Raw genomic sequence first — 24310 nt, forward strand, 5'->3', positions numbered from 1 at the left:
TAGTGCAAATGACATCTATTTATGTTTACAAATAACTTATTGTAATTATTATGATTCCACAAGAGAAACTTTTTCAGTAGAACATCCATCCTTTTCATTGCAAAACCCTTGAATTTTTATTTTCCTTATTCATTTTTCAAGATTCATTATAAGTGATGATTCTTCTTGAAAGATGACTTTAAATTGTAAAATTACTTAGATTTTTTTACTTTTTCTATTACAATATCAATTACATTATATAATAAATCATCATGTTTTGTGTATCTGTCAATTTTAGCAATGCAAAATACTTAAGAGCAAATGCAATGCTTATTGATTAAGATATGTATCAAAATATTTAACTAACTATGTCTAGCAAGTTTCACTTGCAAAAAGCATTCAGTATATAAAACAGCCCTTTATGAGAATAGACATTTCTAGGTAAAGATGGAATTTGATATTCTGGATTGAAAAAGGCAATTTATTCCTAGAGATTAGAAAGATCCACTTAGAAAAGGAGAGAGGTGCAGATAGAGATAGCAAACCTAATGAGATATAAATAGTCAAGGGAAAAAATGGCAGAGATCTGAAGCAATGCAATAGATAATCATATTGAATTTTCTCATTTGTATTCCCAAAAATGTTATTTATGTCTAAACTCTGTCTTGTTGTTTTGAAAAGAACAAAACCTTTGGAGCAAATGCTTGAGAGCTTCTCTCACCTGCTGGTTCCTCAGGGTGTAAATGAAAGGGTTGAGCAAAGGGGCAATAGAGGTATTGAGCACAGCTATACCTTTAGTTAAAGCCACTCTTTCTTTTGCTGATGGATTCATATACATAAAGATACAGCTCCCATAAGTAATAGAGACAACTAGCATGTGTGAGGAACAGGTAGAAAAAGCCTTCCTTCGTTGTTGACCATCAGGGAATTTGAGAATGGTTTTGATGATGAATGTGTAGGAGAGGACCACTAAAAACAATGTGAGAACAAGTGTCATCACAGCTAAGACAAAAGCCATCAATTCTATTAAACGTGTATCTGTACAAGAGATTTGCAGAACTGGAGAAATGTCACACAGGAAGTGATCAATCACTTTGGAAGCACAGAAATCCAGTTTGAGTCCCAGAAGCAAAGGGGGAAAGATGATTAAGAGTCCAGTTGTCCAGTAGCTGAGCACCAGTTGGTAGCACACTCTGCTGTTCATAATGACTGGGTAATGCAGAGGTTTGCAGATGGCAACATAGCGGTCATAGGACATGGCAGCCAGGAGGAAAAACTCTGTAATCCCTAATAGGAAAAAAAAGAATAATTGAGTTGCACAACCACTGTAGGAAATTGTTTTGTCTCCTGTGAGAATGCTTATCAGAAACCGTGGAATGCAGACTGTTCTGAACAAAACTTCTAAGAAGGAAAAATTTCGCAGGAAGAAATACATTGGAGTCTTGAGGCGGGGATCCATCAGGGTGAGGAGGATGATGATTAAGTTCCCCATCAGGCTCAAGATATAATTGAAAAATAGAAACAGAAAAATCACAATTTGTAGCACAGGGTCATCTGTGAGTCCAAGCAAAATGAACTGTATCTCCACTGATTGATTCTTCATTTCTCTTTTGTCCTATCAAATTTACAGAAAATAAAAACTAGTATCACAAGTAAGAAGTTGTTTCTTCCTTTTCAGAGATATAAAGTTCAATTTTCAAAAACTTCTAATTCACAGACATTCCTCAAATCAGCTTAGAGTTCATCACAATGAACATAATCCCACTTCATTCATCATGTTTATGAGAACACTGAGAGATCCTTCCCTTGTCCAGAGCAGAGCAAGTCCTACTTTCCAGTTTATAGGACACTTAATTGTCATTTGAAATGTAGCTCCTCAATTTGATTCATGTTAATTTATGACCAGTCTTTAAAGTGCTTTATCACAATGGGCTGTTCAAATATTCAATTATTTTTTCTTTGGTACCAGAAATTAAACGTATACACACTTAACTAAAGAGCCTCACCCCCAGGACTTTCCTGTATTTTATTTAGACACAGGTTCTCACTGAATTGCTTAGGGCCTCACTAAATTACTGAGGCTAGCTTTGAATTTGAGGTCTTCATGTCTCAGCCTCCTGAGCCACTGAAATTACAGGCATTGCACCACCCCACCTGGCTTGATATATTTTTAATTTCTGAAATTAGCTAATATTTCAAGTTAATAGTCATTCAAGTGACACAATGGTTATAAGAAATAGTTTTCTTCCTAGTAGATATAATAACTAAAAATTAAGGGATACATGTAATAGTACAGGAAATTTGTAAGAAGGAAAACATTATACGAGGTTCTGGTGAGTAATCAGCAGGGTGAGTGCAGGAATGATCAGATCAAAGCAGTGCCTAAATAATTGAGAAACAGAAAGATAAGTGACACAATTTTCAAATGTGAGTCATCATTTGAACCCACTATAATGAACACTGTCACGACTTTATGGTTTTCCATTACTATGTCTTTTATCAGGTCTAAATGATGGAGGTTAGGGAGTAGTACTATCTAATAACAGTGATAACTAGTGCTTAAGTTAGAGTTAGCAAAATTATGTTTCAGGTAGAGGTATGCAATACTCTTCATGTTTTGCAGGTAGTGTGCTGCTAAGAAAAATAGATTGTATTTCCTGAATTTCTTGACAGAAAAATTAAAACTTCATATATTCTAATAAAATTATAATTCTATAAATGTAGTGACTATTGATTATTTATATAAATATTTAGAAGACCCATAAGGTTTGAATAATGAAACTTTTTACGTAATATACAAGAGTTAAGATGTTATATTATTTCTTGATTAAGAAGTTGTAAAGTAGAACAACACGTACAATATTCTGTATTTGACTTTTAAAATACACATTCTCAGAAACAAATCTAGTTGAGGTAAATAACCCGACTGTGAACCCCTCTGCTGTTTTATTCAGTGTATGAAAGATGACTGACTTTTGAGTGCTTTTTATGGTGAATGATACTGGTGGTCCTCAAATATTTCTAAATGAACAGATAATAATATATGTACTTTTCTTGGGAAAATCAAACTCTTTCTGTCTGAAGACACCTATTTCAATATAATTCTCTCCCCAATACATTTTCTTATAGATAATTTGGTAATGCTGATGTAGTTATATAAGAAAAAAATAGATATATATTTCTTCTTATAGTTATAGTTTTGTAAACAGTTGAGATTCAGTGATGTGAAATGTATAGTAAATGTTTGTAGAATCAGATAAATATAAAAATGAGTTTGGGATGTGTTATGAGAGGCAAATACAACAAGAGGAGAAAGAAAAGGTAATAGAAACCTAAAGGAAAATAACATTTTTTAAAAGGAAGTGAATAAGTTTAAGAAAAAATTAAATCATTAAGATCAAGAAAGATAATTTTAGGGGCTGGGGATGTGGCTCAAGCGGTAGCGCGCTCGCCTGGCATGCGTGCGGCCCGGGTTCGATCCTTAGCACCACATACCAACAAAGATGTTGTGTCCGCCAAAAACTAAAAAATAAATATTAAAAAAAAAAAAATTTTTTAAAAAAAAGAAAGATAATTTTATATATGTGTAAAGAAGTAATAAGGAAAAAACTTTTAAAACTGAATATGCTTCTGTTACTAAAACACACCCATTTGCTGATTCCTTAAAGTATAGATTATAATCATGAGTATAATTTAAGTCAGAATGATCTAGGGGGGATAAAAATATGTGATAAAGTTCAAACTTCCATTGGGTGGTTGAACTGCTTTTCAAACGAATTTTGGATAGCATGTACAGCCTTCTCAAAATAATGATATTTGAATGTCAGGCAAACAAACTGCTAAGTCAATAATCTTGTGCTTATTGAGAACTCTATATGCAACAATTACTATTCTCGATCCTCTGCATGTATTATGTTGGACAAATTAGATTAAACACTTAAAAAATGTGCTCAGGCTTGTGTTCAGAGCAAAGGGTCAGATTAATAGTGGTTATTTTCAGAAGTCCTGGCTTTAAAATCACACAGTTTTCTAAAAGTTCTTACTCAAGTTTTCATAGAAGATTTAACTACAAGCTAAGTGATGGAACACTATTTCTAAAAAGAATTAGTAATATCCCTATAGAAAAATTATTTCTTAGGTGTTTTCATGATCACAACAAAATAATCAAACCTATTTTAAATTGTTGCTATGTAAAATCTTGTGTTTTGCATTGAGGATATTAACAGAATTATTTTCAACATTGAAAGCATAATTTATTCTTAAGACAATAGAAAAACAAACAAACAAAAGAGGTCTTTCCCGTTGTCCTCTACAGGAATTTAAAGAAGGAGATATTTGAGTATTTGGATCTTTAGATGGGCCTTAGAAGAAATTAAAAGTTATGCTAGGCAGATTAAGTAGGATAAGCCAAAGAAAAGAAATGGCTCTAGCCTAATTTGGTTGTAAAGAGTATCCAGAGTTCCCCTGTTTAATCGAATCTAATAAAAGCATAAAACACTGGAAAGAGCAGCATTCCATTCCCAGAGTTCTTTATCACATTCAGATGATTGTGAAATTATATATCATAAAATTATCTCATTTACACAAATCATTTCAATGGCAGCACTGATATAAATGTTCAATTTTGTAATAAACTAGAATTTCCTCATATCAAACTATTGATTTGTCCTGGTTTAGCAATCACACATACCATGTATCTGTACAACACAAGCTGTGAGGGAAAATAATATAATATCATGTGAACAGGAGCCAATAAATGCAATTGTATGCAATTTTTTGAAAATAGTGAATACTCCATAAAAATTAAAAATTAAAAGTCTTGCATGTTTAAAATTATTATTTTATCTTTATCTTATCTGTAATATTTCATCAGTATATACAAGCTGAAGTATAGTTAGTAGTCAAAACACTAACCATTTAGCAGTTTAACACACATTGGTACACACTTATTTGGGCCAACCTTCTGCATTTCCATGCTTAACTCATCGTCTTGGTCAGCAGAGAGCACTGGTGATCTGTTTTTCTCCCAAAGCACTTAATTCTACATAAAACATATAATTTATTTAAATATTACTTTAGAAATATTATTTTTGACTAATTTATTACATGCTCTTAGAAAATTTATCAAATTATCTTCTTTTCTAAAATTTACTATAACCCACTTATCTGAAGTATCGTACTCCTTGCTAAATGTGATATGCAATGAAATATGAAAATTAACCATCTCTTGATACCATGAAGAATTTATGTCCTCTGTCTTACAGGAAAATATCTAACAACAACAAAGAATTCTCAGGGTAACTGAGATCCCCAAACATCATTTCCTAAGGGATTGCTAAATTGTCAATTACAGAAGTGTTTTCTACTAACATACCACACACACACACACACAAACACACTCACTTTTACATGTTCTAACTTTGTCTCCAAAGAATTCTGTGTATGCTGCTGTACTAGTTGACAGCCTATCACACACCCAGTCCCAGATACACAGTTTAGGGTTTAGAAACAGAGACAAAGAAAAATATTTTTAAGTTGACAGGAAAAGTGAGTATATAAGATGGAAAAAATATAGCTTCTTATAGACAAATTAACCTCAGGTTAAATGTGTTATACTACAGCTATCTTGTTTCTTTGTGATTATTCACTAAACCATAATATCCTGTCAAACAACCACATCAACTCATGGAAATATTTTAAATTTGTTAATGGCTGCATAGTTTTTCTCTGTAAGGATGTGTCATAATATATTTAATTGCTCTCATATTTTGCCTAATAGATTTTTTCCAATATTGACAATTAGAGTGCACCAATGAATAAAATCTAACAGTCAGTAGTAATGATGTATTCTCAGAGGAAGTAATCAGTATCATCTGCCACTGACTGCAAGAACAAAATTTTTAAATACCAATGTAATTGTTTTCACTTGTTTTTATATCATTTAGGCAATTGGAAAGCATAAGACCTGAAAATTCTTTTGTTTCTCTCATATGGGTAATTTATGAAGTTGAAAATTTTGTCTGATATATGGAAAAAGAATATAAAATGAGTAACTGATGTTTCATTACATATGTTTTTATATTTTTCTGCAGATATGCCTAGGTATATTATAAGTAGTACTTACAGAAATGCAAACATTAAACAGAAAAATTGTGCAAAGTATAATTTTTGATATGCTCTTTGATTTAAAACTCTTAATCAATCTGTTTGTGAAATCTATTTGATACTGTGTAAGCTTAGTCATAATATCCAATCTAAGAAAAACAATGATACTGGTTTCTCCTACCTCTTACACAGATAGCTAATCTTCCCCTCATGGTTGCTGTTTATCCTTGTTCAATCATTCACCGACATACTAATGTTTAAGGATGTTATGTTCTAAGTTCTCACCAACAGCTCTTTCATAATTTTTCACAGTAATACATGATTTTAACATTTTTTAGTATACCATTTCATTAATTTTAAGGATAAATTTAACATGGCTTAATATGAACATGTTTGAAACTGGTAATACCCCTTTTTTGAGGAGAAAGACAACAACTGAGAATTTTACATAACTCACACAAAATTTCACAAATTTTACTATATTTTTTATTAAAAAATGTACTTTAACCATATATCTGTGAAACTGCAGGTAACATATCCCTTATCTCTCCAGTCTTGTTTCCAAGAAGAAGAAAGAAAACTACAACAAAAAGGGCTGTGCTCAAATTAAAAAGCTTCTGCTCAGCAAAACAATCAGCAGATCAAGGAGACAATCTATATAATGGAAGCAAATCTTGCCAGCTCTTCTGGAATATATATAAAGACCTCAAAAAACTTAACAAAGAATCCAATAAAAAATGGGCAAGTGATCTGAATAGACACTTCTCAAAAGAAGAAACAAAATGGCCAAAAAATAAATGAAGAAATGCCCAATGTTGTTGGAATTCTGACACATCCAGGGAAGCATTCCTCTGATGAGCAAACTCCCAGTGGGTAACTGGCACTCTGTTTCCCACCCTTAAAAAACACCCTGCAGTTTCTCCTAGGAACTAGTAAGACACATGTGCTATGTCTAGCTGCTGTGGCAATGCCACTAGAATCTTACCAGCCTTGCCCTTGATCTCAGGCACACAGCTCCTGGGAATAAAGGAACTCTCTTGTTGGACAACCACAGTGTTCACTGAGCCTAAACCTGTCCTCATAACAGTAAATTTATACAGTGGACTTTCTTGAGAGCTACACTAAGCTCCTAACATTTCACATTGCAACTTAGTATGTAACTGAGGAATAAACCACATAATGTTGGTAGGTCTATAACCTGCCTGGTAACACAATGAACAATGTGTACTAATGATGCCAATGACTTACCTCTTGATATAAATAAAGCTGGGAGCTTGGCTATTCTGCCATTCTGCCATATTTCTCTCCTGCCTTTGCATCTTGTCTCTGTGTCCCTTTTTTATTTCCCTTACACAATCTTTTTAGCAACCAAGTACATGAAAATCAAAGCTACTATAAGGTTTTATCTTACCATGGTTAGAATGGTTATTATCAAAACAACAAAAATATGAAATGCTGGCAAGGATGTGGACAAAAAGGAATTGTTCTACATTGCTGGTGAGGTTGTAAATTAGTATAATTTCTGTGGAAACAGCATGGAAGTTCCTCAAAAAATTGAAAATATGACTACCACATGATCCATTTATCCCACTCCTGGGTATATATTGAAAGAAAACAAAGTTCCATAGGAAAAAGCCACCCACATACCCATGTTGATGATAGTGCTATTCACAATACCTAAGATATGGAATAAATGTTGGTGACTATCAACAGATTAATGAATAAAGAAAATATCACACAACACACACACACGCTCACACACACACACACACACACACACACACATACATGAATGCTCAGCCAGAAAGAAGAATGAAATACCATCACTTGTGAACAAATGGATAGAATTGGAGGATATTATGTTAAGTAAAATAAGCCAAAGACAGAAAAACAAATATTGCATGTTTTTTTTTTTTTTTTCTTACGTGGAAACCAAACCAAACAAGCAAGCAAACAAAATCAAACATGAAAGTAGAAAGAGGGACCATGAGGAAATGGGAAGGATGGAAATGGTGTGAAGAGAAGGAAGAGAGGGTGGAAAAAAGGGTGAATGGGATGATTGCCCCCCCACATACATGTGTATGAAAAAAATCACAATGAGTCCCATCAATTTGTACAATGTATGTTAATAATTAAAATACAATGCATTTGTATTACTGCAAAGATTGAAACAAAAAGTAACTCATTTGAAACAAAGGCTACAGCCATCCTGGACATTTCCAAAGCCAGTGTCTTCTGCGCTTATGGGCTTCCCAAGCTCTATGTGAAGCTGCATTACTGTGTGAAATATGCCATTCATATCAAGGTAGGCAGAAATCTACCTTGTGCAGTTAGAAGAGACTTACCCCAGTTTAGACCTGCTGGTGCTGCCCCACATCCTCCACCCAAACCCATGTCATGAGCTGGATCCTTAAGGACTGAAGAAAAAATATACAGGAAATTATAGTTTGAAAACATCCCTTATCTGAAATGCTAGGGACCAGAAGCACAGTTTTGAGATTTACTTGGATTTTGAAATATTTGCTTGTTCCTAATGAAATATTTTTAGGATGTGACCCAAGTCCAACCATGAAATCCACTGATGTTTCAAATACAACTTACACACATAATGTGAAGGTAATTTGGGGCAGTATTTTTAGTGTTCCTGTGTTTTGACTGTGGCCAGTGATACAGGGCAGGTGCAAGAAGACATCTGTGAAATGCATGAGGACATTTTTCAGTATCATAGCAGGTGAGGGGGTAAATATGGTACTGGGAACTCCCTGTGGCAGTCCTAAATGCAAGTGAACTTCCCCTCAGCTCTGTTAAGAGGTCTCACGCAGCACTGGAGATGGGTGTGACCCCCTAAGAACCCAGCAGCTTACCTGCCCCCACCTCTATCCTGTTCTGGTGAAGAACTTTCCATAGAATTTCCTTGATGTGTCCCAATACAAATAAAGCAAACACAGACTCCTTTCTTTGTTAGACCTGTCTGGTCAGCCTTGCCTATTGCTGCCCCCACTCTGAAACTACTGTTCTTTGTTCCTTGGTTATTTCATAGCACTATTTTCTTAGTTTTTATTTCTCAACTAGCCCATCCCTCTGGAGAAAAACCCATTCCCTTGCCTGAGTGAGAGTCAGGTATGGTATTTTCCACCTGTGGCATCATGTTGGTGTGTAAAATGTTTCAGATTTCAGGGCACTTTGGATTTGAAATTTTTGAATGAAATATGATTGACTTGTAATAGAATTTAAGTACATAAATCCAATGTCACCTATTTTAATCTTGTGTAGTTTTGATTATGTTGTTGTTGCTGCTGCTATTGTTATTATTATTTCCTATACTAGGATCAAACCCAGTTCCTTATGTGTCTAGGCATGTGCTCTACTACTAAGCTGTATTTATTATTTCTATACATTTCCATCTGTTTTGTAACTTTTGTATTTTTCCATAAAAATATGACATGCACATATTTTAATGAAACTTCATGGATGTATATTATTATCGTGGGGTTATCTTTGACATTATTCCAAAATGTTTTTAGATAATTCTAATTTTGAAAATTTATTGGTAATTTCTTCTAGTATTAAAAGGTCTTTATTGTACAGTAATACAAACCATATTTATTGATTTTTCTTTTTAAGAAGTTGTCTAATTAGTTATACATGACAGTAGAATGCATTTTGACACATCATACAGAAATGGAGTATAATTTCTCATTCTTCTGGTTGTATATGTTTTAGAAATACATTGGTAATGTAGTCACATATGCACATAGGGCATTAAAGTCCAAGTAATTTTACTATTCTTCCTTCCCCAACATCCCCTTCTGTCTCTTCAGTCCTCTCTACCTAATCCAAAGTACTCTTATTCTTCCCTAGCAGCTTCACTCTTATTGAGGATTAGCATCTGCATATCAGAGAAAATATTTGGCCTTTGTTTTGGGGGTGTTGGCTTATTTTGCTTAGCATGATGTTCTTTAAATTCATCCATTTACTGGCAAATGCTATACTTTCAGTATTATTCAAGGCTGAGTAATATGCCACTGGGCATATATACCACATTTTTCTTTAGCCATTCATCTGTTGAATGGCATCTAGATTGGTTCAATAGTTTAGCTATTGTGCTTTGACCTGCTATAAACATTGATGTAGCTGCATCATTGTAATATGTTGATTTTAAATCCTGTGTGTATAAACTGAAGAGTGGAATAGATGGGTCAAATGGTGGTTCCCTTCCTAGTTTTCTGAGGAATCCCCGTACTGCTTTCCATAGTGGTTACACCAACTTGGAGTCCCATCAGCAATGTGTGAGGGTACCTGTTTCCCCATATCCTTGTCAACGTTTATTGTCTCTTGGTTCTCAATAGTTGCCATTCTGACTGGAGTGAGATAAAATCTTTGAGCAGTTTTGATTTACACTGTTCTAACTGCTAAAGATGCTGAACATTTTAAAAATATATTTGTTGATCAATTGTGTATCTTCTTCTGTGAAGTGCCTGTTCATTTCCCTACCTATTTATTTATTGGGTTGTTTATTTTTTTCCTGTTAAGCTTTTCTTTTTTTTAAAATTTTTTCATATATCCTGGAGATTAATACTATCTCTGGGGTGCATGTGGTAAAGATTTTCTTCTACCCTGTAGGCTTTCTCTTCACCTTCTTGATCATTTTGCTGAAAAGAAGCTTTTTAATTTGATTACATCTCATTTATTGATTCTTGATTTTACTTCTTGTGCTTTAGGAGTCTTGTTAATGAAGTCAGTTCCAAAGCCAACATGGTAAGATTTGGACCTAAGTTTTCTTCTATGAGGTACAGGGTACAGGGTGTCTGTTCTAGAGCCTAAGACTTGGATTTCCTTTGAGTTAAGTTTCATGCAGGGTTAGAGACAGGAGTTTAATTTTATTTTGCTACATATGGATTTCCAGTTTTCCCAGCACCATTTGTTAAAAAGGTTATCTTTTTTCCAATGTATGTTTTTGGTGCCTTTGTCTAGTATGGAGTAATTGTATTTATATGGGTTTGTCTCTGTATCTTCTCTTCTGTGCCATTGGACTATGTGTCTGTTTTGGTGTCAATACAATATCAGTTTTGTTACAATGGCTTTGTAGTATAATTTAAGATCTGGTATTGTGAGGCCTCTTGCTAAGAAATACTTTCACTATTCTGCCTCTCTTATTTTTGCAAATAAATTTTATGATTGCTTTTTCTAGTTCTATGAAAAATGTAATTGGGATTTTAATAGAAATTGCATTAAATCTGTATAATGGTTTTGGTAGGATGGCCATCTTGACAATGTTAATTCTACCTATCCAATAGCATGGTAGACTATTCCATCTGTTAGGGTCTTCTTAAATTTCTTTCTTTAGTGTTCTATAGTTTTCACTGTAGAGGTCTTTCACTTCTTTTGTTAAATCGATTCCCCCAAGTATTTTATTTTCCCCTGAGGCTACTGTGAATGGGAGAGTTTTCCTAATTTCTTTTTCAGAGGATTCATCACTGATGTATAGAAATGTATTTGATTTATGGGTATTGATTTTATATACTGCTATTTTGCTGAATCCATTTATTAATTCTAGAAGTTCTATGGTGGAATTTTTTTCATCCTGTAGTATAGAATCATGTCTTTGGCAAATAGTGATAGTTTGAGTTCTTTAAATACATACAGAAATACATATGTATGTATATCTATTTAAATTATATATATATATATATATATATATATATATATATATGTGTGTGTGTGTGTGTGTGTGTGTATGTATGTATGTATGTACTCAATGCCTTTATTTCTTTGTATGTGGTGCTAGAATCAAACCCAGTGCCTCACACTTGTGAAGCAAGTGCTTCACCACTGAGCTATAACTCCAGCCCCATTGAGTTCTTATTTTCTTATTCATGTCTGTTTAATATCTTTCATCTGTCTAATTTCTCTGGCTAGAGTTTTAAGGACTATGTTGAATAGAAGTGGTAAAAGAGGGGATCCCTGTCTTGCTCTAATTTTTAGAGAGAATGCTTCTAGTTTCTCTTTATTTAGAAAGATATTGGCCTTGGGTTTTGCAGAGATAGCTTTTACAATGTTCTACCCCTAGTTTTTGTTTTTTAGTGTTTGAACATAAAAGGGTTTTATTTTGTCAAATGTTTTCTCTGCATCTATTGATATAATCATATGATTCTTAACTTTTAGTCTATTGATATGATTAATAATGTTTATTGATTTCCATATGTTGAATCAACCTTGCATCCCTGGAATGAACCCCACTTGATCATGGTGAACTATCTTTTAAATATGTTTTTGTATGAGATTTTCCAGAATTTTATTAAGAATTTTTGCATCTATGTTCATCATGGGTATTGGTCTGAAGTTTTCTTCCTTAATGTGTCTTTGTCTGGTTTTGGTATCAGGGTGATAGTAACCTCATAGAATAGATTTGGGGGACTTCGGTTGTGGCTCAGCAGTTAAGTGCTCACCTAGCATGTGCAAGGGGCTGGGTTTGATCCTCAGCACCACATAAAAATAAATAAATAAAACAAAGGTATTGTGTCCAACCACAATATATATATTCTCATATATATATATATGAGAATAGGTTTGGAAGTGTTCTCTCCTTTTCTATTTCATGGAATAATTTGAGGAGTATTGGTATTAATTCTTTTTTGAAGGTCTTGTAGAACTTGGCTGAGAATATGTCTGGTCCTAGGCTTTTCTTTCTTGGTAGAATTTTGATGCTGTCTCCTATTTCCTATAAGGTAAGGCAAGGGCGGCAACCAAAAGGAGGCAGATTTTATTTTATTTTATTTTATTTTTTAAAAATATTTATTTATTTTTAGTTTTCAGTGTAAAGATGTTTTGTATAGGAGGCAGATTTTAAAAGGCTGCTGAGGAGGCTTTATTGAGACTCCACTCCCTGGCAGAACTCTATCAGACCAACAGAGAGGATAGGAAGAGGGTCTGAGGAGAAACTGAGTGGAGGCTCCACTGGACTAGAATTTTATGGGGCTTATGGCAGGAAGAGAAAGGCTTGGAACAGGAAAAAGGATTTTTAGAGTCCCTTGTCCCAGTGGAGTTGGTCAGAGGAACTGGCTAAGATCCAGGATTGGCCAGGAGACCCTGTTGATTGACAGGGGGTTCTGTGGGTGCCTGATTGATGTTTCTTTTGGGCTCAGTGGGCTGCTTGGTGCTTTGTTCCTAAGTCACCACCATCAACCTGACATTTCCTTGCTTGAAATTGATCTGTTTAAATTGTGTAGGTCTTCCTGACTCAGCTTGGGTAAATTGTAAGTCTCTAGAAATTTGTTGATGTCATCAAGATATTATAGCCAGTTACTGGTGATAATGAGTTCTGCTCCCCAGATGTGAAGATTGAACAACAGGAAAATATGGAAGCAACAAGTTTGATTTAAAGAATAGTAACGCAGTCTTCTCAGCAGAGAAGGAGAACAGAGCTGGCGTGGTGAGTCATGTTCTTCTCATAATTATGTGAGGGGGTGAGTCATGTCCTTCTTATAATTTCTGTGTTTTTTACTTCTCATGTCCTACCTTTTATCCCACCATGTGGTGAAAAAGCAGGAAAGAGGCAATTCAGGGGGAGTGAGCCAGGAAATACTCATTAATAATTCCCTGCTGGGAGGGCCAGTCTCCTGGGTGGCAGGTATTGTTTGGATATCTGTTAGGGGAATGTGAAGTGTCCTGAAGGTATTAACATTCCATTCCCCTTTGAACCAGTGTCCACCTTCCCAACCCTATTCAGCTTCCATCTTCCTACCCAACTGGATTCATCTACCTACACTAACTGCCTGACCTTTGTTTTTGCTTCAAAGATTTTCTTTCTTTTTTCTTTTCTTTTTTTTTTTTTTTCAGTATGAATTTCAAAGAACTTTCTGATTACCTTCTGTATTTCAGTAGTGTCATTGTGATATTAATTTTTTCATCATGAATTCAGTAACTTGGTTTTTTATTACTGTGGCTAAGGGTTTGTTAATTTTATTTTTTCAAAGAACCAGCTTTTTGTTTTGTCAATTTTTTAAATTGTTTCAATTTTATTGATTTCAGTTCCAATTTTAATTATTTTCTGTCTTTTACTGCTTTTGGTGTTGGTTGGTTGTTCTTTTTCTAGGACTTTGAGGTGTAATGTTAGGTCATTTATTCATTGACTTTCCATTTTTTAATGAATGAGTCATTGCATGAACTCTCCTCTTAGCACTGCCTTCATGGAGTCCCAGAGGTTTTTATATGTTTTAAGTATTTTTTATTGATCCCTGATTTCTTCTGTTATCTATTTGTCATTCAAAAATGTCTTGCTTAGTCTCCAAGTGTTGGGGTTGATATGTTTGAGTTCCGGACCCCCAAAAGACCACCAGAGACCAAGATCTATGTAAGCAGCAAAGAGGTGTTTAATTCGAGCTAGCTTGGTCTTTTGCACACAGAAATTTGTGACGCTGAGAGGCCCCAAGTCCCGAGATTGCAGCAGTTTTATACACTCTTTGGGGAGGGCAGGGACTTCACATACATCATAGCATCTGTTAGCAAATCATCACAGTCCACTGGAAAATCATAAAACAACTCTAAAACATGATTAGCATATCAAGTGGCCAGAAAGAATCTGGAAAGAATTATTGGTTAGTTCAAGGAGTTGATGCACTTAAAAATGATTGGTTTAAACCATGAGGGTGTTGCAAGGGGGGTAAGTGCCAAGCTGCAGGGCTTCTGATTTAGATATTGGTCACGGAACCTGGGGGGGGGGGGTGTCTAGAATTTCAAATATTTCAACAGGTGGCCTATCTTAGGCAATCATCATCTGCAGCTTTTCCAAGAACTGTTTGTGCAGAGATCTCTGTGGTATTTCCTGACTTTAGGACTGCAGTAGGTCAGGGGTTTAGTTTCAGAGCAAAATGAGCTCCCTAGTAAAATGAGGTTTCTTAGGTTTTTCAGGGGTATCTTATTTTTTTTAAATTTTATCATTGATTTCTAATTTTATTCTATTATGATCTGATAGAGTTCAGGGTAGTATCTCAATTTTTTTTTTTTTTCATTTTCTGAGTTGCTTTCTGGCATGAGAAAGGACCTATTTTAAAGAAGTATCCATGGGCTGCTGAGAAGAAAGCACATTCAGTCATGGATGGATGGATGAAATATTCTACATATCTCCCTTAAGTCTCAATTATTGATTGTATTATTTAGTTCTATTGTTTCTTTGTTTAAGTTTTGTTTGGAAGATCTGCTCTGCCACTGCAACCTATTTTTTAAATGAACATTGTTTTTCCTCTTCCTCTCTCCCCTCTTCTTCCTAATCTATTCCCCTCCCTAATTTCAGGGAAATAGGATTATCTTTCTTCTGCATCCTATTCTGAGTTATCTGTCCTTGAGAACACACCCATCATAGGAATGAAGTAATTCATTGAAGATAGCAGAAGAACCTCTCCCAAATTAACAAGTGAATTACAACGGAGATCAGGTGGAATGTAACCTTTGAACCACCTCTTCAGAAGCTAAAATCTCCTGCTCAATTTGATAAGCAGAATCACAGCCACTGGGACAATAGTCCTCTGTGCTTGTCTTTTGCTAGCAAAGCAATAAGTCTTCTTTTTCCTTTTTCTAAAAATGTTTGTGTGACCATAACACTGCAAATATTTCATTTCCCTTATTTTTGCTCTCTTCTTCTGGAACACATATTGCACATATTTTATAGTATTTGATATTGTGCCATGATTCAGGAATAGTCTGTCCCTCAATTCAGTTTTTTATCTTTGCACTTAATTTGGATATTTTCTCTTAACTAAATACTAATTCTTTCTTGAACTGTGTCCACTAGGTTAATTAGAAATTCTTTAATTCTGTTACTATGTGTTATAGTTTTAACATTCAATTACATTCTTAAAAAATACTTTGTGCTTCCACAAAGTTTCCAAATTGTTCAGACATATTTGCCCCCTTGTTCACTAAATCCTTAGCATGGTCATCAAAATAATTTCCAAGTTCCTGTCTGATAATGTGAGTATCTCTCATATCTGAGAATAGTTATATTTAGTGCTTTATGTTTTGCATAAGAAAGCAAAAATGGTTCCTTCTCCTCCTCCTCCTCCTCCTCCTCCTCCTCCTCCTCCTCCTCCTCTTCTTCTTCTTCTTCTTCTTTTTGACATGTAGTATTTTATTTTATGTTGGAGAGCATGTGTAATGAATAGTTAAAGGTAAGTTATATTGATGCCCTAAAGATGAATCACAAGAGTGTAATAACTAGTTAGTAGCTAATTGTGAGAGCCAGAGGATCTACATGATAGCTTTCAAAGGAGGATGTATTTTCTGTCATGTAAGAACAAGCATGTGATTGGCATCTTGATCTGCTTGTTCTAGTCATGGAGTTCCAAAAACCTCTGAATTTTTCACAACACAGGTGTGTTATAAAGCTAATGACCCTGATGGGGGGAACATGACTAGAAATATGAGAAAAAGGATGTTTGGATATATAGGCCTGAGTATTTTCACATTTTGAACCCTATGAACAATTGGAATTATAACTGCGATGCATTCTTCCTTAGTTAGAAGTGGTAAGCAGGTGGTTCAGGGGTCTACACTATGCAAGAGAGGAAAGACTTCCCTCTGGAGCTGTTCTCATCTCCTTTCCTAGGTGCTAAGCTAATGCATTAAATCCCATATCATGTATGTGGAGACATGGTGACTTAAGGGGTAGAAAAAAAATCTATACACTGAAATAGTTGTAATCACCAGACAACTTGTCCTGGGTGGAGTCAGAGATATAGATACTGCTTCGGGGTCAGGCATGTAAGAGTGTTGAGCTAAAATTTATGGACACGGGAAACTTTCTAAAGACATGGAATTTAATATCTAGGCAAGGACCTCATTTCATGCTAAGGTGTCCCATAGAGCCTGGAAAAAGCAATGTGCAATGCTCACTGATGTGGAAATATCTTATAAGGCCCTACAAAGATTCATTCCAGAGGAGGTCCCACATTCTCCAAGGGCATGAGGACTAGGATTCTGAGAGGGGAACAAACATCGCTAATATTTAATAGTGGCTTTCATACACCACATGGGATGGTGGAAGAGATAGGTGGTCGTGGGGGACATAAATAGCCATAGAGTTGTGATTGTTAATATTCTTGAGGATTTCAGATGCCAGGTGGTTCCACTTAAGCAGAGAAGCCAGGGGTCTACCATCCTCACAAAGATGGGCAAGGTCAAAGGGGTATCCAAAGGACCTTCAGGCAGGAGCTCTGGAGAGGGTTAATAGACCATGACATAGCATCCTTATTATTCACCCTAACCACACCAGAATCATCTATAAATGTGTCCTCTAAATGTCAGACACAGCCCTGTTACACTCTTGCCTTGTTGGACTTTTATCATTGCCAAGTTCCCTGTGATTTCTCTTTGCCTGGGTCTCCTTTTCAATGAAACAAGATGATTCCACTTAACACCCTTCATTCTAATTTCAGCACTCAAATAAGACAGCCAGAAATGTCCTTAAAAATATTTATGTCATCTAACACCATCTGTAGGTGGTGGCAGAGAGGCAGTTTTTGGAGTCATCAAAAGGAGTAGCTTCATGGGCTGGGATTGTGGCTCCGTGGTAGAGCACTTGCCTCATACATATGAGGCACTGGGTTCAATCCTCAGCATGACATAAATAAATAGATAGATAGATAAATGAAACTTATTGTGTTCGTGTACATCTAAAAAAAGTAAAATAAAAAAAGGAGTATCTTCAGAAATAAAGCTGTTTAAAATCATAGAAAAAGTGTTATTGTAGAGTATTTTGGAGCATAGTTAATGAAAAATCTCTTCTGAGAAACAGCCAGTCATATTTAACACAGTACATTTACAACTTTTTGATAAGAACAAAATAATTACTATTTTTTTTTTTTTTACTTCTGAACATTCTAGAGAAGTGTTCTATCACTATGACCTGTATAAACACTCTGATAATTAGTGATGAGTCCTAGAGCTCCTTGGGGGATAGAGAGTTGATCATTCAGCTTTTCATATTTATGATAAGCAAAAGAGTTTTCAAGCAGGTTTTTTTTTTTGGGTTTTGTTTGTTTCTTTGTTTGTTCATTTTGTCTGTGTTTGCATAGTCTAAAAAATACTTTCCTCTTTTTTTTTTAAATCTAAAAGTTATCCCCTGGACAAATTTGAATTAACCTTCTTTAATTAACCCTTTCTTGGTGGAAATTTAATCTGAAAATTCAATAGGTACTTACATTGAATTAATCTAAGAAATCACTTTAACAAATGAAGAGCACCTTCAGGAACATCTTTAACAATTTTCATTTGTTTTGAAGCCACTAAAATAAATGATGATGCACAATTTTTCTGGCCATATCCTTGAAGCCTTATTTTACCTGTTTATTCCTTTGAGTGTAAATGAATGGATTAAGTAAAGGGGCAACAGAGCTATTGAGTACAGCTACTCCCTTATTGAAAGCAACTCCTTCTTTCACTGAAGGCTTTATGTACATGAAGATGCAGCTTCCATAAGAGAGGGAGATGACAATCATGTGAGAAGAACATGTGGAAAAGGCCTTTTTCCTTTGCTGAGCAGAAGGGATCTTCAGAATGGTCCTGATGATGTTTGTGTAGGAGAGGATCACCAGCACCAGTGTGACTACCAGTGTCAGAAGTGCTAAGATAAAGTCGAATAGTTCCAGTAGACTAGTGTCTGAGCAAGAGATTTCTATGAGGGGTCCATAGTCACAGTAATAATGATTTAGCACATTGGACCCACAGAAATCCAGATGACTGGTCAGGATGACTGGGAACAAGATGATCAGGAAGCCACAAAGCCAAGAGCAGAGAACCATCTGGAGGCAGATGTTTTCATATGTGATTTGCCAGTATTTTATTAAGAATTTTTGCATCTATGTTCATCATGGAGGCATATTGTTGTGAAGTGTTATTTTTTGGATGTGTTTTTGGTTTGGGTGTTAGGGTGATATTATCTTCATAGAAAGAATTTTAAAGAGTTTCCTCCTTTTCTATTTCATGAAATAATATGAGGAGTGCTGGTATCAGTTCTTTAAAGGTCTTGTAGAATTCACCTGTGATTCCATTCTGGTTGTAGGCTTTTTTGTTGTTGTTGGTGGTGGACTTTTGATGGTGGCTTCAATTTCATTACTTAAAATTGATATTTACAGTTTTCTACATTATCTTGGTTCAATTTAGGTAGGTCATATGTCTTTGTAAATTTATCAATGATTCTCTAATTTATTAGAGTATAAATTTTCAAAATTTCTTCTGAGTATCTTCTGTATTTCAGTAAATTCTGTGTTTATATTTCCTGTTGTATTACTGATTTTAATAATGAGTTTTCCCCTGCTTTCTTTTTTTTTTTTTAGCTTGTCTAAGGGTTTATAAATTTTATTTATGTTTTCAAAGAGCCAACATTTTGTTTCATAGCGTTTTGAATTTGTTTATTCAAAATATACTGATTCTGGCTCTGATTTTAATTATTTCTTGTTTTCTACTAATTTTAGTGAAATTTTTCTTTTTCTAGTGCCTTGAGATGTAGTATTGGATTGTATATATAGTGTCTTTCAATTCTTTTAATGAATAAGCTCAATGGAACATATGAACTTTCCTCTTAGAACCACCATCATAGCGTCCCAGAGATTTTGGTACGTTGTATCACTATTCTTATTTACCTAAGTATTTTTATTTTGCCCCAGACTTCTTCTGCTATGCATTTATCACTATAAATATATAATAGCATATTTTTAGTCTCCAGGTTTTACAGTAGCTTCTATTTTTTAATTTTATCATTGACTTCAAATTTTATTCTATTTAATCTCACAGAACACAAGGTATTATCTGTATCTTTTTTTGGGGGCGGGGGGATTTGTTAAGAGTTACTTTGTTGTCTAACATATAATCTATTTTAGAAAATAATCCATATGCTGCTGGGAAGAAAGTATAAGCACCATTGATGGATGAAGTATTCTATAGTGTCTATTAGGTCTAAATTATAAATTGTATTTTTTAGTGTTACAGCTATAGCTTCTTAGTTTTTTTTTTTTTCTTTGTTTGTTTTGTTTTGGGAAGATCTGTCCTGTGTTGAGAGAAGCACAGTCACCCAGTATAATTGTGTTGTGATTTATTTGATCCTTGGTATCAATAATGTTTTGTTTGATGTACACAGGTGCTCCATAGTTTGGGGCATAAATATTTACAATTGTTATGTCTTGTTAACATAAAATTCCCTTAAGTGGTATGAAGTGACTTTATTTGTCTCTTCCGATTAACTTAACTTGAAGTCCATTTCATCTTATATGAGAATAGAAAGTCTGCTTGTTTTTGAGATCCATGTGAATGATATATTTGGGTTTTTTTTTCCAATTTTTACCTCAGTCTGTGGATGTCTTTGCCTATGAGGTGAGTTTCTTGTAGGCAACATATTGATGAGTCTTATTCTTTAATAAAATATGCCAAGCCAAGTCTTTTGACAGCTGAGTTTAGGCTGTTTACATTCATTTTCATTATTGTAAGTGACTTTTATTTCCTGTTTTTTGATTTATTTCTTGTTTTTAATTTGTAATAGTTTTCCCTTGATGGACTATTCTTCTAGTATAGTTTTTCCAACTGTTGTTTTTCATTTTTATTTGTTGTTTCTTCTTCCTGAAATAATTTATTGTGTATGCTTTGTAGTGCAGACTTTATAGTTGTGAATTCTTTTAGCTTTTGTTTATTATGGAAGTTTTATATATCATCTATAAATGTGAGGCTTAATTTTGCTGGGTGTAGTGCTCTTGGCTGGCATCTATTTTCTTTCAGAGCTTGGTACATATTATTCCAAGATCTCCTAGCTTGAGCTTCTGGATTGAGAAATCAGCTAATATCCAGATTGGTCTACCTCTAAATGTGACCTGTTGTTCTATCTAGCAGCATTTAAAACTCTATCCTTATTCCATATGTTAGTCATTCTCATTATAGTATGCTTTGGTGTGGGTCTGTTGTAATTTTGTACATTTGGGTTTCTGTAAGCCTCTTGTATTGGATTTTCCATTTAATTTTTCAGGTTTGGAAAATTTTCTGATATTATTTTATTAGAAATATTGTGCATCTTTTGTTTGTATCTCTACAGATTATCCTGATAAATATTAAATTTGGCCTTTTTATGCTATCAAATAATTCTTGGAATTTTTGTTTATGATTTCTTACCATCATCTCTGTGTGGTCAACTTTATTTTCAAGACTGTGTATTTTTTCTTCATTGTCTAGGGTTCTGTTTTCCAAGTGGTGATACTTTCTATTGAATTTTTAATTTGGTTTATTGATTCCTTCATTTCAAGGATTTCTGTTTATAATCTTTCTGTTTATTGAAGTGATATTTCACCTCCTGAAGTTTATCTCTGATTTTACTCCTTACATTGTCCTTTATGTCATGGATCAGTTTAACTATGAACATTTTAAAATAACATTTCTTCTACTATGTTGTTAATGGATTCTATGATTAGAGCATCTTGGTTTATTTGGGGCACTTGGTAGTCTGATTTTTACTCTGTAGACTTGCAGTGTCCCTGAAACTTTCCAGTACCTCATCTTTAAGGGGGAGACCAATATTAACTGCACCCAATACTAACATCATAGAACCTTAAACCAAATAGATCATATTAAACATCTACAGTTTTGTCACAATAAGCAGAAATAATATGTTCAATTATTTTCTACAATATAAATACTATGTTTGCAAGTGGGTATATGATTTCAAATGATGAACAAAGAGAGAACGAAGTGGTATAGGCTATGATGTATTAAGAAGGAGAAGGTAAGATAGAAGTAAATAATTATAGAAAGAGTGAAGAGGAATTAATAGAGATTGGCTGTTAGCAGGAGAAAAGAGAGAAACAGAATCCAGGGAGACAGATAAGTGAGATGAGAAATATAAAAAAAAAAATTTAAAAGAAAAAGTAAAAATAAAAGAATACATAACAAAACTTAATATATTATTCAGACACGCTCATCCTCAATAACTGGTGCATGAAAATACTTGGTTGCAAAAATAGTTGAAATGTGAGAGAGAAAGGGAAAAACAGGATCTCAACAGAAAATTAAACAATTGTTTCCATTGGAGTTCAAGTTTCTCAGTTTCCCTTCTCAGCCAATAGGTGGAGTTGTCTGTACTTTGCTGGTAGCTCCACCCTCAAGTTGCTTGGGTTGAAGGTTTAGTCCTGGAAGTGGAACTCCTGGAGGTAGGGTATAGCATTTGCCATTCCATGTTAGAAGACTGCTCCCCAGGAATCTCCTTTGTGTTCCACTTATGTGATGTAAGAGCCTGACCTTAGCCCTTGCATCATCTGTGGACCCCACAATTCCTGGTCCCGGATGTAGTCTACGAACTTAATCTTTCCTGCTCCCACCCTTTTGAATTTCCAGTTAGGCACTACTCTCCCAGGTGGTGCTGATGGCTGAGCACTGGGACTTCTGTGCCTGTCTCAGAGAGCTGGTCAGTATTGGGTAGATAAAGACGAGGTGATGAAATCTGCAGGCTGGCCATGTAGATGCAAGCACTGGGCTGGGGTGGTGGCTCGGGAGGGTTAGGGAGATTGAGGATTGGTTGCCAGACTGATGCTGAACCTGGCAGGACCAAGGGATTGGTGGATGTTGGGCTGGGGAGGAAGATGGGGACTGGGCTAGTGTCAGGGTCCATTGAGTGCTGCCCAAAGTGGGCCCCAGGAAACCAGTTTGTGCTGGACCAGCTGAATGGGTGAGCTGAGAGCCTCTTCTAACCTTCCAACCCACTACAGGCAACCATCCCTTTGCACCTTATGACTTGTGTTGTCGGGGAGAGCCTTGCTGTGTTTAGCCTCTCTAACCTGTGTTCCCCTGGGTAAAATGCTGCCAGCATCTGCCTTTCTTCAGGATTGCTTGGCCCACATAGACTTAGCTGCTAACTCACAAATCTGTGTTTCAGTTTCTGTATACTCCACTATGCTGCAGGCCCAAGGTCTCAATGTTGTTTTAATTTGCAATGAGAGATACTACCAGGGATATGCTAACATAAAGGAATGACCATGTGAAGAAGCAACACAATGGTGGCTATTAGCACACCGAGCATTATTAGTCTGTATAATTTACGAATCTTTAATTTTAAAATTTTAGCATTTTATATGTATGCAAATATTACATACTTAGCAATAAACTTTAGGATCCTAAATATCAAATCTAATTTTATTTAAAACACGTTTATTTGGATATGCATTTATTTTAATTTTCTTTACTTTTTAATTATATCATGTCCCTTATAGATAATGGTGTAAGGGGGGGATCCGGCGGAACGTCGGAGGGAGAGACCACACAAGAGACTTACTCCATGCAATTGGCAAAGGGGATTTATTGGGGATCCATTCCAGCGCGCTGGGACTCTGTGCCCACTCAAGAAGGGAGCGCAGCTCAGAGCCCCGAGCAGAGGTTCAAACAGAGCTTAAGTACACTTTTTGGGGAGGGCGGGAGGCTTTGCATACATCAGAACAAATCATCATGAGGCGCGGGGAAATTGAACAACAACTCTGAAACGTGATTGGCACATTCATTGGTGGGAACAGATTGGGCGGGGGTTGATTGGTCATTTGTAAGAGGGTTACACATTCAAACTGATTGGTCCGGGCCCTGTGAGGAACTGCACAGGGCCCTAGGCTAAATGGCCAGTAGGGTGTTGTCTTAACTATCTCAGGAATCTGGGTGTAACAGAGGAACTTAATAATACCTAATCTTTTACATTCAAGCTTTCCAGCTTAGAAACTTTACCCTTTCAATGGTAATTAAAAAAAAAAAAATTAGATATAGAGGATTATTAGTGAGCTAAAAAAATTGAAGAATATTATAATTTTTTTTTTTCTTTTTGGGTGTCAGTGAAGCCAGATTTAAAGTTAGGTAGTCAGTGTAGTTAGGTAAATCGGGTCTAATACCGAGTGAAATCTAAAATGGAGGCCATGCTGAGAATGACTCAGGGAAACACAAGACAATTCATGGAATGTTAGTGAAGTCCACCTGGAAGAAGTATTAATGAATAGCCCCCAGCAGATTTAGAGATAGCCCATCACCAAGAAGTGATAATGAAGTCCTTCCTGCTCAGACTACTTCTTTGGCCCACCTGTGTCCCACCCCTCAGGCCTTCCAACCTACATTCCATCACTGAAAGAACTATAGAAAGGGGAGACAACTGCACTTCCATGGATTCCACCTTTTGGGTCCCCTTCTTCCTCTGGGAGAAGTCTTTTCTTCTGTCCTTTAATAA

General features: G+C 35.3%; 1 protein-coding gene across 1 annotated transcript; it reads right to left on the reverse strand.

Annotated features, from left to right (window-relative positions):
• Window positions 1–622: 622 nt before the first annotated feature.
• Window positions 623–1585, reverse strand: LOC113189612 (olfactory receptor 6C6-like). Its single transcript, XM_077799010.1, has one exon. The coding sequence runs from the start codon at window positions 1580–1582 to the stop codon at window positions 623–625; it is 960 nt and encodes a 319-aa protein (XP_077655136.1). The 5' UTR covers window positions 1583–1585.
• Between the last annotated feature and the right edge of the window lie 22725 nt (window positions 1586–24310).

The sequence above is a fragment of the Urocitellus parryii genome, chromosome 5, assembly GCF_045843805.1.
Source record: "Urocitellus parryii isolate mUroPar1 chromosome 5, mUroPar1.hap1, whole genome shotgun sequence".
NCBI classification, from domain to species: domain Eukaryota; kingdom Metazoa; phylum Chordata; class Mammalia; order Rodentia; family Sciuridae; genus Urocitellus; species Urocitellus parryii.

Excerpts from the sequence above, each read along its gene's own strand:
- LOC113189612 (XM_077799010.1), bottom strand. The coding sequence starts at position 1,582 with ATGAAGAATCAATCAGTGGAGATACAGTTCATTTTGCTTGGACTCACA.